We start from the raw sequence: 17,718 nt of genomic DNA, 5'->3' as shown, positions 1-17,718 counted from the left end.
TTATTATTATTATTATTATTATTATTATTATTATTATTATTATTATTATTATTATTATTATTATTATTATTATTATTATTATCATTATTATTATTATTATTATTATTATTATTATTATTATTATTATTATTATTATTATTATTCTTAAATTATCATTTATTACTAATTATCATTAATTATTATTATTCTTGTTATTTCCATTATTATTATTATTATTATTATTATTATTATTATTGTTATTATTATTATTAATTACTAATCATTATTATCAGCGTTATTTTTTGTTATTAATTATTAATCATCATTATCATAGTTATTTTTATTAATTATTATCATTTGCTTTATCAATAATTGTTATTTATTATTATTATTATCATCATTATTATTTCTTATTATTATTATCATTATTATTTTATTATTACCACTATTACTGTTATTATTATTAATTTATTATCATTTTTGTTGTTATCAATAATTGTCATTTTTTTTTATTATTAATTACTACCATATTTATTATTATTATTAATTATTATCATTATTCTTATTGTTATTTGTTATTAATTATCAATATTTGTTATGTACTATTATTATTATATCTATTATTATTTTTTATCACCATTATCATCAGCATTATCATTATTACCATTATCATTATTGTTATCATTATTAGCAGTATTACTACCGCTATTTATTTGCTACTATTATTTAGTATTATTGAAACTTGCATTTCTCGACGTTTCTACCAACTTCCGCACACACATCGCATTTATTTCGCACATTTAAATGATAGCGTTTGTCATTAAATATTATAGCACGGTCATTTGCGACATCATATAATTTTTACCCGGATCTTTTTTTATAATTACATATTTCCGTATTAGGTGATATTCTGGCGCCCTTAGTACATCGTCAATCAAAATGTGTCTCTTATTCAAATTTAGAAGCCAAACTATTTCTTGCACTCAGTCCGTATTTTGACTTACCGGACCACAAATCAAAGTCCGATTAATTCCTAATATTTTTTGGACTAGACCATATGTTTTATCTCAATTTTTTTAGATCAGTCCATGTTTAATTTAATAGTCCGTTCTTTTAATACCCAGTCTAAAATTTGACCCGGTCCACAAATGGACCGGGTCCAATTCATTCTTCAGCCAAATAAGGGAAACCCTTTTAGGGTTTCCCCTTCATTTTTCCTCCATGCCCACCGCCGCACCCCTCTCTTCTCCTTTCCCTTTCTCCCTCCTCCTTTCCCGCCTCCCTCGCCGCCGCTCCCACTTCCCCCTTTTCCTCCTTCTTCTCCGCTCCCCACTCACCCTTGTCCCCCACTCTTCTCTCTCTCCCGCTCCTCCTTCCCTTTTTCAGTTCAAAAAACAACAAAAACAAACCTATAAAGGAGGAGAACAAAAACGGAAAAAAAAAAAAAAGAAGAGGGAAATGGACTTACACACAAGAACATAGATCGAGAAAAACCCAAAAATCCCCTAGAAAATATTAAGTTCGTAGCAGTTGAATATTCTTGATATCGATTTAACATACTAAATCAGTTTTGTTTTAATTTTATTTCACTCCCCTGGTATTGCATTGAATCTGAGATACGCAAGCTCAGATTCGGTAAGTTCGAGTGTAGATCGGAGACCCGAACCCCACTTCGCTGCACTTGAAGAAGGTCAGTAATCCTCCTTCTCTTTTTGCTTCAGTTCTGTTCTATGTAAATTTACGTGGTTAGATTAGTTTAGTTTAGTTTGGTTCTAACTTGGCACGTTTAGATTGCTGGTTTGTGTTCCTTCAATGTAACGTTCCTTCTTGTCTCAGTATTCTTATTTTTCTTTAGTTCTGTGTTTCAAGTAAATTAGTTTAGTTCCATTTTCGTTTTAGGTGTTTAGATTCCTCTTAAATGTTTATTTCATATGGTGTAGATGTTTAGGTTCCCTTTCAATCCTATTTTCCAGTTCTGTTGTTTTTTTTTAACTCACATAGGTTAGCTTAGTTTGTTTTCATTTGATTTAGACTGTAATTCTCTTCCTCATTTTAGTTGCCTTTTCAGTTCTGTGTGTTTTAAATCCAATAGTTAGATTAGTTTAAATCTGTCTATTAGGCTACTGGTTGTGTAGTATAATTTTCCCCTCTTAGTTCTTTCATTATTTCCTCTTGATTTTGGTATTTAGCTTAAATCTCAGTTTTTGTTCGTTGCTGGCTAAAAACACGATATGAACTTGGCGTGATTAGATTTCGTGAATAAGTATATTTATTGTCTTTAATCCATGATAAAAAGCAGGTCCTAGTATGGAGATTTCTTACTTTTTTTTTTTTTTTACCTGTTGAGTTGCAATAAAGGTATGGAAAAATATGAATCTAGTTTCAGTGGTTTGTTTGCATTTCCCTTAATTCTTGCATTTCATTTAGACTAACTGGTTTGTTTGCATTTCACTGTTTCTCATATCTTCCCTGTGAGACTTGTATGAGTGTGGTTTGTTTTAATCCCCCCATTTATTTTTTGTTTCTATTGCTTTAATGTTTCATTATAGTTATAGTTTTTTTTTTTTTTCTTTCCAGATTAATTTGTCTTTTTTTTGTCTCATAAGCTTTTTTTTTTTTTTTAAGTTTCACACACACACACACACACACACACACATATATATATATATATATATTTATAAAGGGGTCTGATTCAGCTTAGTTAAAGTGTTCTGCCCAAAATGTAAATGCTCATGTTTTGTTGTTATCTTCCTGGAAGTATTTCCTTCTTTCTGTTTTTTTTCCTTTTAGATTCCTTTTTTCTAAACAAGCTTGTGTTCAAACAAACTTTCAAACTTGCATGACTGTGTGTACCTTGGGTCTCTTCAATAATGAGATATTTAACTTTTTCGGGTTGGTTCATGAAAACAAGGCATTTATGCACTTTGTCTGTTTACCTAAAAATTTTCTTTTTTTAATCCAACTGATGGTTCCTGAAGAGTTTAGATTGAACAAGAATTTTAGATGAGTTTCGAAGTTGGTTAGATGGGATCTTTGTATGCTAAATGAACCTGCTGGCCTTCGCTAGTTTTTCCTCGTTTCATTTAGGAATCAGTCTATCTTATTTGGTGTTTAGAGTAATTAGTGGATTTTATTGGGTTATAATATGTGCTTAAGATTGATTGCTTAGTTTGTGTATGTGCTATTACAGTGCTTTGTTTTATTTGCTTTGACCAGTATACTTAGAGCCCAAGGTTTAATTGGTGTTGCTGAGCTGATAATATTATGTTGATTTGAATTTTGAATAGACAGTTTTGCGTAGCCTATCATGTTGCTTCACTGCCATCCGTGTATATTCCTCTGGATTTAGAGCTTGTTAATGTGATATCACCCTTTCGAGTAGCATCCAAGTAGGTTTCACCTGAATTCAGTAGGTGTTAGTATATCTCCAATCCGCCATGTTTAGGCTCGGTATGTGTTGTGTTGTTGATGTTAAATGTGAGCATAAAGCTGCTATGCTTACCACTACTTTTCTTATGTTCTTATGCTTTGGCCTCGAGTTTTGGATAAAACGTGACAAATCTCTAATTAACCGAATCAACGACTGTTTTACGTGTTATGTTAAGCCCTTTCTTTCTCTCATATTACACTGCTAAAGAATGTTGCGTTTCTGCACTCGTTTAAAATTTTATATGTTTTTTTTTATTGCAAGTATACCGTGTTTGATTCCATACATCCTTATGAATGCAGTATGCTGCAGATTTGTTTTTGAGTTTACATTTCATATGTTTAGCGCTATTCATTGATCGTGTACTAATCATTTTCTTTCGTTTTTATGCATGACTATCGCACACGAGTCTCTCGGACTCATCTTCTTCCGCATCTGGTGTTGGGCTAAAAGCCCGACATGACTCCTCTCGTGTCCAGCTCTGTCCGCAATAAAGAAAAAAAACAATAGAAAAGATTCCGGGCCACAGCCCAATGGCAGAAGTAGAACACAGCAGCAGTCCAACTGGGCTGAGCTCATTAATTCATTTCATGCCTTTATTTTTCTTGTGCAGTTAACTTGTATTATTTATCTAACCTTTTACTTTGTTTGTTTTTCTTAGCTTAGTTGAATTATAGAGAATTAGTAGATTTAGTTTTAGTGATGGGTAGCTAAGAAGACTAACAATTAATTCTCCAATTTTATTATCGTTAAAACTGTCTATAATATCTAGGATATTTTATCTATATTAGAATAATTAGGCATGACTATAGTTTGAGCTAAAGGGAATCATGAGTCATTTTGATACTTTATAAATTCAGAACGCGCAAATATAAGTTATAATATATCTTATATATACTTTCTTTTAAGATTCATCAAATTACATATTTTAGCAGCATATAGTCAAATAAAAGTAATAAGAGGAAAAGAAACTTATGCCCTTTACACCATGTTTTAAGGAAATAGGTCTAGGAGTTTCTACATCACCATATTGATATAAATTTTGCATAAAACTCACGTTTGCTAAAAGCTACTAATTATAAGCAAGTTATTATATTTTACGAACCTTGTCTTCAATAGTATTATTATATTTAAAAAAAAAAAAAAAGAAAAATCTTAGCAATGTTTATGAGTTTTTTTTTATTTTATTTTAACACCTTTTCGTATAAATTATGGTATTTCCTAGAAGTCTTTATTTTAGATAGTGTTATTATCATTACTATTTTCATCCTAAGTTTTAACTGCATTTATAAATCCCATTTTAAAAAAAAAAAAAAAAAAAAAAAAAAGCGTTTCCTTTAGGCGAATTATTATATTTTTTTTTTCTACGATTAGTTTAGACGGCATTATTATATTTCCTTTAAACCTTAATAACATGAACAAGCTACCTTTTTGAAATATAAGCACTATATTTAACCTCAATTAATTAACCTAAGTTTGACCGGATAACCGTATTCAACGGATTCTAAAGGATGCCTAACCCCTTCCCTTTAGGATGATATAGAACCCTTACCTAGAATCACATTGGTTAAGCAGACTATTAATGGAGGTTTAGGTTTAACTTTACCTCAGTTAATATCTAGGTGTCCTAATTCACCGTTAAATTAATTAGGTGGCGACTCCTTAAAACAAAGCAATTTAGGAATCTCCAATATGTTGTACTCCGCTCTAACCCGGTTAAAAAGGGGTATAACACATCTAATGGTGTAGCAGAGAGAAAAAATAGAACTTTGGTTGAGTTGACAAATGCCATGCTTATTGAGTCTAGTGCACCTTTAAATTTTTGGGGTGAAGCTATTTTAACTGCTTGTTATGTGTTGAATCGTGTGCCTCATAAAAAGACTAAATTAACACCATTTGAGTTGTGGAAAGGTCACAAGCCAAATTTGGGATATCTAAGAGTTTGGGGTTGTCTAGCTTATGTAAGGCTAATGGATCCCAAAATAAGTAAATTGGGTAAAAAAGTTACTACTTGTGTTTTTCTTGGTTATGCTTCAAATAGTACAGCCTATAGATTTTTTAGTCTTGAAGATAATATAATAATAGAATCAGGAGATGCTATTTTTCATGAAAATAAATTTCCATTTGATTCTAAAAATTGTGGGGGTCATAGGACTAACGAAAATATTTTGTCACTACCTAGCTCTTCTACTCCTGTTTTGAAAAATAAAGAAAGTGATGATTTTGAGTTAAGAAGAAGTAAAAGAGCTAGAGTAGAAAAAGATTTTGGTCCTGATTTTTATGTTTTTAATGTTGGAGATGACCCTCTCAATTTACAAGAAGCTTTATCTTCACATGATGCTATTTTTTGGAAAGAGGCTGTAAATGATGAAATGGAGTCACTTATTTCCAATAAAACTTGGAAGTTAGTTGATTTACCACCGGGTTGTAAAACAATTGGGTGTAAATGGGTCCTTATAAAAAAGTTAAAACTGGATGGCTCTGTTGATAAATATAAGACTAGACTAGTTGCTAAAGGTTTTAAACAACTAGAAGGCCTAGAATTTTTTGATACTTTTTCTCCGGTAACTAGAATTACATCCATAAGACTTTTAATTGCTATTGCTGCAATTTTTGATTTGCACATTCACCAAATGGATGTAAAAACTGCTTTTTTAAATGGGGACCTAAATGAGGAAATTTATATGGAACAACCCGAAGGTTTTATTGAAGCAGGCCAAGAGAGCAAAGTGTGTAAACTTACTAAATCCCTATATGGCTTGAAACAGGCACCAAAGCAATGGCATGAGAAATTTGATTCCTGCATGATTGAAAATGGTTTTAAAACAAACGAATGTGATAAGTGCATCTATCATAAGTCTTGGAATAATTCACATGTTATTGTTTGCCTCTATGTTGATGATTTATTGATCTTTGGCTCTAACATGAATGTTATTGATGAAACTAAAAAATATTCTTAGAAGCCATTTTGACATGAAAGATCTTGGTGAGGCAAATTTAATTCTTGGAATAAAAATTACTAAAACATGTGATGGAATATTCCTTGACCAGTCACATTATGTTGAGAAAATATTGAAAAAATATAACTTTCTTGATTGCAAGCATGTTATAACTCCTTTTGATTCAAGTGTTCACTTGTTTCCCGTTCAAAGTGACAATGATGTGATAAATCAAAAGGAATATGCTAGCTTAATTGGAAGTTTGAGATATGTGACTGATTGCACTAGGCCTGATATTGCGTATGCAGTTGGAGTACTTAGCAGGTTTACAAGCAAGCCAGGTAGTGAACATTGGCATGCCATAACGAGAGTTATGAAATATTTAGTTGGTACAAAAACCTATGGCTTGTTTTATAAAATATCCTGCTGTACTTGAAGGCTTTACTGATGCAGATTGGAACACTTTATCTGGTGATTCCTGTTCTACCACTGGTTATATCTTTACGTTGGCAGGTGGTGCTATTTGTTGGAAATCAAAAAAGCAAACTATTATTGCTAACTCTACCAGAGCTGAACTAATTGCTTTAGCTTCAGCTACTGAAGAAGCGAATTGGTTAAGAGATTTATTATTTCAAATTCCTTATTTTGAAAAACCAATTCCTCCTATTTTAATTCATTGTGATAGCACCGCTGCAATTGGTAGAGTTCAAAACCGTTATTATAACGGTAAATCCAGATCTATAAGGAGAAAACACAGTACTGTGAGATCATATTTGACAAGTGGTACCATTAACGTTGATTATGTTAAATCTTGTGATAATCTTGCAGATCCACTAACCAAGGCCTTGGCAAGAGAAAAGGTCTGGAGCACATCGAGGGGGATGGGATTGAAGCCCATAAATTCATGAGTCATATATGAGGAAACCCAACCTGGGGACTAGAGATCCTATAACCAGGTTCAATGGGAAAAACGAATCATATGATGACTTGTTGAGAAAAATGCACTATTTTATTTATTCCCTCCTTATGATGTAAGTGCATTATTCTATAACAATTTGTGGAGGTTGAGTTTATAAACTCTTAATGAAACTCTGTAGCTCGTATGAGTGGGGTGTTAAGTTACAGAAGCACTCTTGACAGATTTCACCTATGTGAGTGTGGAAGTAGGCCGCTTTCTGTGAGAATTGGGCTCGTTCTCAAAAGCACTCATGAAAACCGGGATAGCACAAGACCGTAATGTGCTGGCTATTAAAGCTCATGTCAACACCTTGATTATTATGTGTAAGCGGTAATTCTTTATTTCCCTAAAGCAGTCATAGTTCAAGACTGAGACCACTACGGCTCTGGAGTAAAGATTATTGTTTTACTAAGTGGAGGTTCAATGCAGAGCACACCTTCATTATGCATATTAATCTACCTTCAACTGATAAACTCTCTTATGTTAATATTAAAATGAGTGGGGGATTGTAAGGTTTTTTTTTAGCATTTTAATATTACAATGCCCACAAAATTTGACCATACATTTCACATGGTAGCAGCCAATGTTTTTCACATTGGTAGCAGCCACAAAACAACAAATTTGGTAAATGTTTCTCACGGTTTTGAGGTAAAAAAAAAAGTGACTACTATACCTTTTCATCCACTATAAAAGGATGAATTATTATTCTCCACAACACACATTCAAATACATAGAAAAAATCATTAACTTGTGAGAGTAGAGAGGAAAATATATATCCTTTGGAGAATTCATAAAAAGTGAGGAAAGTAAAAATAAAAGAGTTTATTAGTTGAAGGAAGGTGTTCTCCTTTGGTGGAGCTTAGGACTCAACATCTTGTCCAGAGTTTGTTGAGTTATACGACGTGTTTGGGCTGTTGTATCCTGGAGGAGACAAGTCAGAAAGACTTACTGCTGGACCGGTAAATTTGCTGCAGTGGGCTTGAATCTCCTTAAAGAGAGCGAGATATCCGCGCCTCAGCCGAAGAAATTTTATTTCTTCATTTTTATTTTTCAATTGTAATTGTAATTTCATTGCAATATCACCAACATGGTCTACAGAGGTCCATATCAATGAAAACCTGCTAACATGAGATGGAAAGACGTGGTCTATACATGGATTTTCATGTAAATAGTAGTAAAGGAAACAAAAGTGACCAAATTTCTTGAATGCTCATCAAACTTCCCACCAGTCAAGCAATATGCATACGGCAGCTGTGTTCTTTCATCTTCATCTTTAATAGCTTCATGCGATACTGAATGCTTGTCAAGTTTCTTTAGCTCGTTATGCTGACATGAGATGAGATCATCTCTGTTACTATTCGCATCATATTATTAGTGCATTTCTTTGTTTTCAAGGTTGAGATATTTAAGGCTTTATTCTTAGAATTTGATTGTATGCAGATTTTATTGTATTTCTTTTAAGATTCTTTGTTGTAAAGAAGGAAACTGTAAATTTGGAGCAACATTATTGAATCTTGAGCTAAATGATAGGGTCAATATAGTGCGTATATACTCTTATATACAGATTCTGTGAGATCATCAATGAAAAAAGAACCTTCTTTCTTCTTATTTAACTTTATTCTTCTCCGGCGATTAGAAGGTAGCTAACATCAAAATTTTGTATAGCGTGCAATTTGGACAAAAAGAAAGGAGTAGGAATTAGGAGAAATAAATATTACTATCAACTATTACCCAAAGAGAACTAATACATGTAAATCCAACAAAAAGAAAGCTAGGAAATAAAGACAAATTAACAAGTAGCTCCTAAAGGCAACACACTTATTAGCAAAGTACTTATTCTGGAACTCCTAAAATCAAAACTAAAGAGAGAAAGGAGTGTTGAAGATCCATACAGGTGGACTGAATCTGTGGTAGGATTCCCCGGTATAGTGAGGCTCAATGGTATCCTCAAACAAGTTGTATATGCCCATGTCCTTGCCACCTCCTTTTTCACTAGAATAGTAGGCCTCAGAACAATCATCAGTAAAATATATATGGTTCGCTTTGCATCCATATTGTTCGACAACCAAAGAGGCACTAAACCCGAGGAAGAGTGCCCTCTTCTCCAAATCATCAACCTCCTCATAACTCTCATTATCCACATCAACCTTGCTAACAATAAATTCTTCAACACCATATGAATTTGTTTCGGGGTGGTTACAAACTCCATCTCGAGTGATCACAAATAGGTCACCTAAAGAATGCACAATGTAGAGCCGCATTCCACAAATAAACTCAGAAGGCACTCCTTTAACTACCCTTCCAATGGTTGGTTCTAACCCTCCTCTAAAGTCCAAGATTACAACGTTTCCCCCATAATCAACTCCATAAAACTGGCCATCATGCCATGTTACATCAGAATAGGCCCGTTCAGGCAGTCCTGGTGTAATAAACCCCTTCTTTCCAGGTTTCCAGTAAGCTAATGAACGAGGTACTCCTTGAATAATCATCAAAATATAGTCGTCGGTTGTATGAGGATCCGAAGAGAGCAGTGCTTTTTCAACATAATACTCGCAGTAACCGCGTACATGATCTGCATCAAAACCCTTGAGTGTGTCCATGTGAGGCAATTCTATAAGAGAACGAGAATTGAGATGGAACAAATTCATATTCCCTTTGCCATCTGCTGTGAAAATCCATCCTGGAATTCCAACACCCAAACAGCGTTTTCCCACAAGTTCTGGGAAACTCATAGTGTAGGTGACACCCTTTATTAAGTCAAAAAACTCACGTTTTTCTTCATTCCCTTCCTTCTCGGCCAGCATCAACATTGGAACTGGAACTGCAACTTCAGCAACCATCTTGTTTGTGATATTCTTTCTTTCTTTCTAATGAGGAGTACCAAACTTTCTTCTTTTTTTTTTTTTTTGGATGAATAAACGAAACCGAGCAGCCTCCTTTTTTTATAAGAGCAATCCAATCCCAATTTGGTGTTAATTAGGTTTTACTTCTTCCGTCTCAAATTATTTGTTACTAAAAATAATTAAATTTATTTGTCGTTTTAGAAATTCTAAGGCATAATTAATTATTTTTTTCTATTTTACCTTAGTAGAATTTTATCATTAATATAATAAACATTTAATGATAAGAGACTATAACTTAAACATAAATTAGAGTAAAATTAGTCAAATATCATTCCTAATTAATGTTTCACAAGAGGCGCATAAAACAAAAAATAACAAATAATTTGAGACCGAGAAAGTACAAGGTTGTCGGCCGACCCGAATCCCAATTTGATGTTACCTACTTTGGCTTTCCTTCCTTTTTCCGATTCAAGGGAAATTAGCTGTTGAAGTCCTTGGGTTATTTGCATTATTCCAATTTTGATCCTTGTCTTATTCGGTGAAAGCACATTTTGACGTTAAATTAAAAGAAGAGCGCAATTCTAATCCTTGATGTTAACTTTATTGCTCTCAATTAAGGTTTGTCTTATACTATGTACTGCAATTGAAGAAGCGAGAGTACAAAAGGGTGATCGACATAAAAAGGACATACACATGGGTGGAAAAGTTAACGTCAATTAGTTTAAGGACCAAAATGGCACTTTATTTTTAATTGATGGTTTAATATGCTTTGTGAAATAGTAACATAAAGACTAATAATGGAATAACACGTTAACTGAAGGACCAACGTTGTCATTTTCCCCTGATTCAATCATAGAGCAGTGGAGTATTATTTTACCTTTCCTGTTTTTGCTTGAAATAGAGGTGTATTCCGTTATACTATTGAAAAAGGCTTAAAACTGTCCACAGTTATATTAATAATGTCTAGGTACATGGTTTATGTTGGTGGTGATGATATATAGGGATAAAGGTGTCGGTGATTTTGGGTTGTGACGGAAGAAAAAAGGTTGATTTGGTGAGTTAGCATGTTATTTCGGCTTAATAGAGAAATGACAAACTTGAGTCACTTTTATAACGTTAATGGCATTATAAAAATTGATAGTATAATGGAGGGTAATATTAATCCCTTTTCAATTGTAAGGGGGGGCGGGGGGGGGGGGGGGGGGGGGGGACAAAAGATATTTGTCTAGTAAAAAAACTTGGATTACGCCGTTCCGAAAAGTCAAAAAAAAATTACACATTCCAACTTTCTTGTTTAGAAGGTAGTAGTTGATACCACAATCTTGTATAACTAGGTGAGACTGGTCTGTGTCAGTACGGGCCCAATATTTTACAAATTGAACAATAAATATATCTTTATCAAAATAACTTCATAGGCTATTATTGTTCTAAATTCTAAACTCTAAATTTAGATCCAGTAATATAGCAAGCAGTGGGCAAAGATGTTTTTTAACCTTACAGTTGATTACCTCCCGGGAGTACAGGCCCACGCCCACATTTAAAAAGTTGAATTTATTACCTTTTTCATTTTCTATGATATAAATTTTTTAGATTTAAAAAAATCACTATTTATATTTAAAGATAATTTAACTTTAAAGATCTTATTTTATCAAGATCTTGTACATTGAAAACCATTTTTATGGACTCGAAATTGTTAATATGAGACATTTTTTTCCAAGTGAAATTTCTTAGTATATGAAAGAGAGAAATAGTGTATGTCAATATTTAGTCAAATTACATCATACGTTTAAATGAAAGAAGTAAATCTTCTTGTGCTCTTGTTCTTTCTTTTCGTAACATCATTTTATTTATAAGACAATAATTTGATATATTTTAAATTGAAAAACTTCTTGTTGATCCTATAAAAATATTTGAAAGCTGAATAAAATAAATTTTTCTTTTTTTACTATGTCAATATTTAGTCAAATTACATCATAAGTTTAAATGAAAGAAGTAAATCTTCTTGTGCTCTTGTTCTTTCTTTTCGTAAATAAAACAATAATTTTTGTGCTCTTGTTCTTTCTTTTCGTAAATAAAACAATAATTTGATATATTTTAAATTGAAAAACTTCTTATTGATCCTATAAAAATATTTGAAAGCTGAATAAAATAAATTTTTCTTTTTTTTACTTCCAAGAAAAATGCTATAAGTTCTTATCCTTTTTTATGTTAATAAATTTTATTTAGAATATAAACTTTGATAAGCTCATGAAACTCAAAGTTGAGATTTATGTATGTAATATCAACAACTCATAAGAGCATTAGTTAGACTTAATAAAACATTGGGTGGTTTGTTTTGCGTATAAAAGAATAGTGAATTGTTACACGTTATTTAATAGCGAATTATGTTTACCCCCAACAAAGGTAAAAACTTATTCCTATTCAATGTTTACCCTCGGTTTTTTTATTTGGTTATGTTGCCTTGATACTCCCTTAAGAAAATATTTATTAGGTGTTTATTTTACTAAATTAAACTTATTAATTATGCTTTGAAATCTAAATTTGACTATTGATAGTTGTCACACCCCAATTCCACTAGGGTGTGATGGGCACCCGGCCCCATATCCGGAGCCGAGCGAACCCACAGACTTTCGGGACACACAAAATCTTAGTAGACTTTTTAAATCAGATAAAAATAAAATATATAATAAACTCTCAAAATATGCTTGTTCGATGCTTTCCGAATCAAACAGAATCTATAATCATACAGAATTTAACACATAATACAGAATGACATATCGGCTGATGAAGCCGCATACACAACTGACATACTATACCCACGACTCTGTCTGCAAAGCCTCTAACATCAATCCAGAAAAACATACGTATAAACTCTGACTCGGCAGCACTCCAGGAGCAAATGGAACTTGCCAACTCTGCCTGAACATCCTCTATAATAACTTCATGTCATCTGGGTGTACCTGCGCGGCATGAAACGCAGCCCCCGAAGAAAGGGGGTCAGTACGGAATGTGTACTGAGTATGTAAAGCATGAAGTATAATAAACAGAATCATAACCGGAACAGGAAGTACAGAAAATGAGTGCAATAATCAGAATATCAGAAATGCTTACTCATATAACATAGATAGTGCATGTCAAAACATATGCCATATCCGGCCCCATTATGGGACTCGGTGAACAGAACGTGGTCGCCACCCCGTCACTGGCGCCACAACACAGCATAACTCCAGAGTAAGGAATATCTCTGTAACATATCATAACATATCAGATGGCCATATCATATCAAACATCAGAATGTGCACATATCATATCATATCATCGGATGTCAGAACATATGTACATGGCACAGCATAACTCCAGAACCCATGTACGTGTCATACCTGCCCCCTCACATCGAGGCACGGCGAACAATGCAGTGGAATACGCGTGATAACATATCCTGGCCCGGGCTCAGTGGAGGAAGCATTGAGGCATCCACGAATGGAGTAGTGAGAAACTAATGCAGTACAAAGTGTAACACATTTACGGAGACTCAATAGAATAACTCAGATGACAAATCATATAAAAGAAATTGAGCAGTAATCATAATATGCCTTTCGGGTGTCACAATGGTTTATGTCAAAATAAGCTTTCTGAAATCGTTCCCATGTTTCAAAGTACATTATGGGACTTAACAAAATAATTCAAACAACTGTCATATAGTAGTTAGAAGGGTAGCCAAGAGTTTCCTTTGGATTCTACTTCAAATAAGTCAAACGGAACAATAAGGAAAAAATCCGGGAATAGTGGGCCCACCTCGGGTCAAATGAGGTGGCGTACACAATTTACGTATGTTACATTTCATGACGTCACTTGTGAGAGTTTTAAGGTAGTCGGGTCCTATTTGTACAAGTTCTAGGTGTTTAGGCAATTTTTCCAACTATTCATAACATATTTAATTCAATTCTACTGAATGAAAAAAGGGCAAATTTAGGCGCGGATTCCTAAGAGTAGAGTCGCCCCCAAGGCTCGTATCCAAGCCTATCACATCTAAGACATGCCAAGAGAAGGAAAGGTAAAACTTTACATACCTTATTTGCCTTTACGCTTATCCAAATTCGAATCTCATTTCCTCCAAAATCTACAATTGGTCACATTTACCAAATATAAATCATAAAACTTTAAGAATTCAATCTTAACCAATACTTGTCTACAAAAATTTGGGCAGCATCTCCCCTATACATACAACATCCCCGAGATTCTAACTCGGCCAAAATATCAACAACCATACCAACAACAATACCAATAGCATCAACAATCGCTACAAAACACATTCTAGCATCAATAGTCTTCTTTCCAACATAGTGCGACAACTTCCAATCTAACTTCGCACTTCCAAACTAATATCAATGTTTTCATATCCATCTACTAATCAAGATTATTCCAATACAATTCGGAAGCATTTCATATCATTCTACAAAATATACAAAAATTCCACCAAAAATCATAATTCATCCGAAACTTCTAATTTTCGACATAAATATTCATAACACATTTTCATCTTCCAATTTCATTAACAATAATCATAATTTGCACCTTAACAATTTCATTTTCATAATTACATAAATCTACCATAAAATCACAAAACTTCCCATAACAACTTAACAACCAACCTTTCATGCTAATATGGACTTACATCCCTCCAAATTCACCAATCAACATAACAATACACATTTAGAACTCCAATTCCTTAATTACATAAAAACTACATTAAAATCACATAAGTTCCTATAACCATTTTCAACAATTTTTCCATACCAACTTGAACTATTTCCCTCCATTTCCATTACAAGGCTTCAACAACGCAATTAACATAATAAATAAAATTCGTTCATCCTTCTACACACATACATACCCACGGCTATATATATTCATCATGCAACTTCCATATTTTCATGAATTCTTTTCCTTTCTACATTCCACAACACAACAACAATCAAAATACTAAATAAAATTAACTCATCATACCCCACCAAAACAGCCCCCTATACGGCTACCACATCAACACCGACAAACGAATTTATATCGCTATTTTTTCTGTCCTAATCCGTTAAATCTTTAAATAAACTTGTTAACAATGAAAAGGAACCTTCATATTACCTTAAGTATGCAGCCACATCACTCTCCTCCTTGGTTGATTTTTAGCTCAAATTGAAGACAACGCAGCGTACAACACTTTTCCCTTCATGGGCTTCGGGATTCGGGGCTCAGATTTCGATCAAAATTGTTGTTTTTCTTCTCCAAACTCTTTTTCTCTCTCTCCCCAGAATTCTGGATGTTCCTGGTGTTAATGAGGAGGAAGGCCGAAATTGGCACTTATAAGGACATGGGTAATGGGCCTAACCCGGTTGGGCTCGGATTGGGCCTAGCCCACTGATCTTTCTGCCTTAAAACGTCCATATCTCCTTATTCCGACGTCACATGGGAACCCACGACCTATGGTTGGAAAGCCAATTCAATTATCTACAACTTTTATTTCTTGGTATATTTCCAAATTCCAAACTTATAATACCGTTTTTGCCCCTCAAAGTCAGGTCACCCGAAAACGTTTTCTTAAAAATATTCGTTTGGAGGGCTTCCACTTTGATTTGGCCCAAGGGTCCTTCATGAGTTGTGTTTAACTTTACATATGTGATTCATATAACTTGTCATATGTTCCAAAAAAAAAATCTTGACGTGTGGGCCCCACCTCAGCTTACAAATAATCCGACGTTCAAAAATACGGGATATAACAATAGTATTAGAAGATATTAATAATATCTCTCTTGATTTGCTAAAATGGACAAGTAAAAATTCTTTAATATCAAGGCTAAATAAAAAGGAATGGAGAATTCAGGACTTGTATTTATACATAAAATTTTAATATTTTAATAAGTAATGATTAAGTAATACTATAAATTATCTCCTCATCAAAATTACTTAGCAATATAATAAACATGGGTATATATAAGTATTTATCCTAACGGAGGAAATTAACATAAAATTTTAGTATTTAATAAGTAATGATTAATTAATACTATAAATTATCTCCTCATCAAAATTACTTAGCAATATAATAAACACGGGTATATATAAGTATTTATCCTAATGGAGGAAATTAGAGCCCGTTTGGATTGGCTTACAGCTTAAAGCTGTTTGCAGCTTATAAGCTGAAAAAAATAAGTTGGGGTAGTCCAACTTATTTTTTTTGGCTTATAAGCTGTTTTCAGCTTATAAGCTGCTTTAGATAAACTAAGTCAAATGGGTCCAATTATTTTTTTGAGCTTATTTTAAGCATAAAATGACTTTAAGCTGGCCAGCCAAACACTCAAAAAAGCTGAAAACAGCTTATAAGCCAACTTATAAGCCAATCCAAACGGGCTCTTAGAGTAGAGTATGACATCATTATTGTTAGATTAAGGGCCACATGTCAATTTGAAAAATCTAATGGCCCCACTTCTTTAAATGACATTTATTTCAAATGAGGGCATGATCTGTAATTACAATCGAAAAGGTGGGCTTTTGCTAGAGTTATTGATAAGGTCCAACAAACAAATCAGAAAATACAACCTCCCTGAGCAAGCTTTTTGCATTGATGTGTCTTAAAGACTATAATACCCTCAATTTTTTCATTATTGACAAAAAACAGGCATGTTGAAACCACTCTTTATTTCTATTATATGTAAGTGGCTAAGAGGGAGTAACACCGCAATGCCTACTTGTATCCAAAGCTTTACAAATTGTACATGAAATGAATGCTTGTAGTATAAGCTATATAACTTGTACACTTTAACTAACTGCTTTTTTATCCCATGTGGACATATGTCATAGTGCTTAATATTTATTCCATTCTCATATATAGACATATGCACTTAAATTTTAATTCTCCGACACATTTATTTCCTCCATGCACTTTTACTTGTTCACTTTTGACTTTTCACATTCTTGCTGAATATTTATTCTCTTCTCATATGTAGACGTATGCAGTTCAATTTTAATTCTCCTACACAAATTTATTTCCTCCGTGCACTTTTACTTGTTCACTTTTGACTTTTCACGTTCTTTAAGAATTAATAAATCTCACGTAGATATATGTCATAGTACTGAATATTTATTCTCTTCTCATGTATACACGTATGCACTTCAATTTTAATTCTCCAACACATATTTATTTCCTCCGCGCACTTTTACTTGTTCACTTTTGACTTTTTAAGTTCTTGCTGAATATTTATATATGTCATAGTACTTAATATTTATTCTCTTCTCATGTATAGACGTGTGCACTTCAATTTTAATTCTCCGACACGTTTATTTCCTCCGTGCACTTTTACTTGTTCACTTTTGACTTTTCACGTTCTTGCTAAATATTTATTCTTTTCTCATGTATAGACGTATACAATTCAGTTTTAATTCTCCTACACAAATTTATTTCCTCCGTCCCATATTACTTGGCCACATTACTTGACTTTTCACGTTCTTTAAGAATTAATAAATCCCACATGGACATATGTCATAGTACTAAATATTTATTCTTTTCTCATGTATACACGTATG

At 33.1% G+C, this 17,718-nt stretch overlaps 1 protein-coding gene across 1 annotated transcript; it reads right to left on the bottom strand.

The window, feature by feature from the left end:
- Positions 1-9,162: 9,162 nt before the first annotated feature.
- LOC132625752 (uncharacterized) lies at positions 9,163-10,143 on the bottom strand. Its single transcript, XM_060340344.1, has one exon. The coding sequence runs from the start codon at positions 10,141-10,143 to the stop codon at positions 9,163-9,165; it is 981 nt and encodes a 326-aa protein (XP_060196327.1).
- Between the last annotated feature and the right edge of the window lie 7,575 nt (positions 10,144-17,718).

The sequence above is a fragment of the Lycium barbarum genome, unplaced genomic scaffold (genome assembly GCF_019175385.1).
Source record: "Lycium barbarum isolate Lr01 unplaced genomic scaffold, ASM1917538v2 unchr_scaffold_64, whole genome shotgun sequence".
NCBI classification, from domain to species: domain Eukaryota; kingdom Viridiplantae; phylum Streptophyta; class Magnoliopsida; order Solanales; family Solanaceae; genus Lycium; species Lycium barbarum.
This window is presented reverse-complemented; position numbering and strand designations above follow the sequence as displayed.

Excerpts from the sequence above, each read along its gene's own strand:
- LOC132625752 (XM_060340344.1), bottom strand. The coding sequence starts at position 10,143 with ATGGTTGCTGAAGTTGCAGTTCCAGTTCCAATGTTGATGCTGGCCGAG.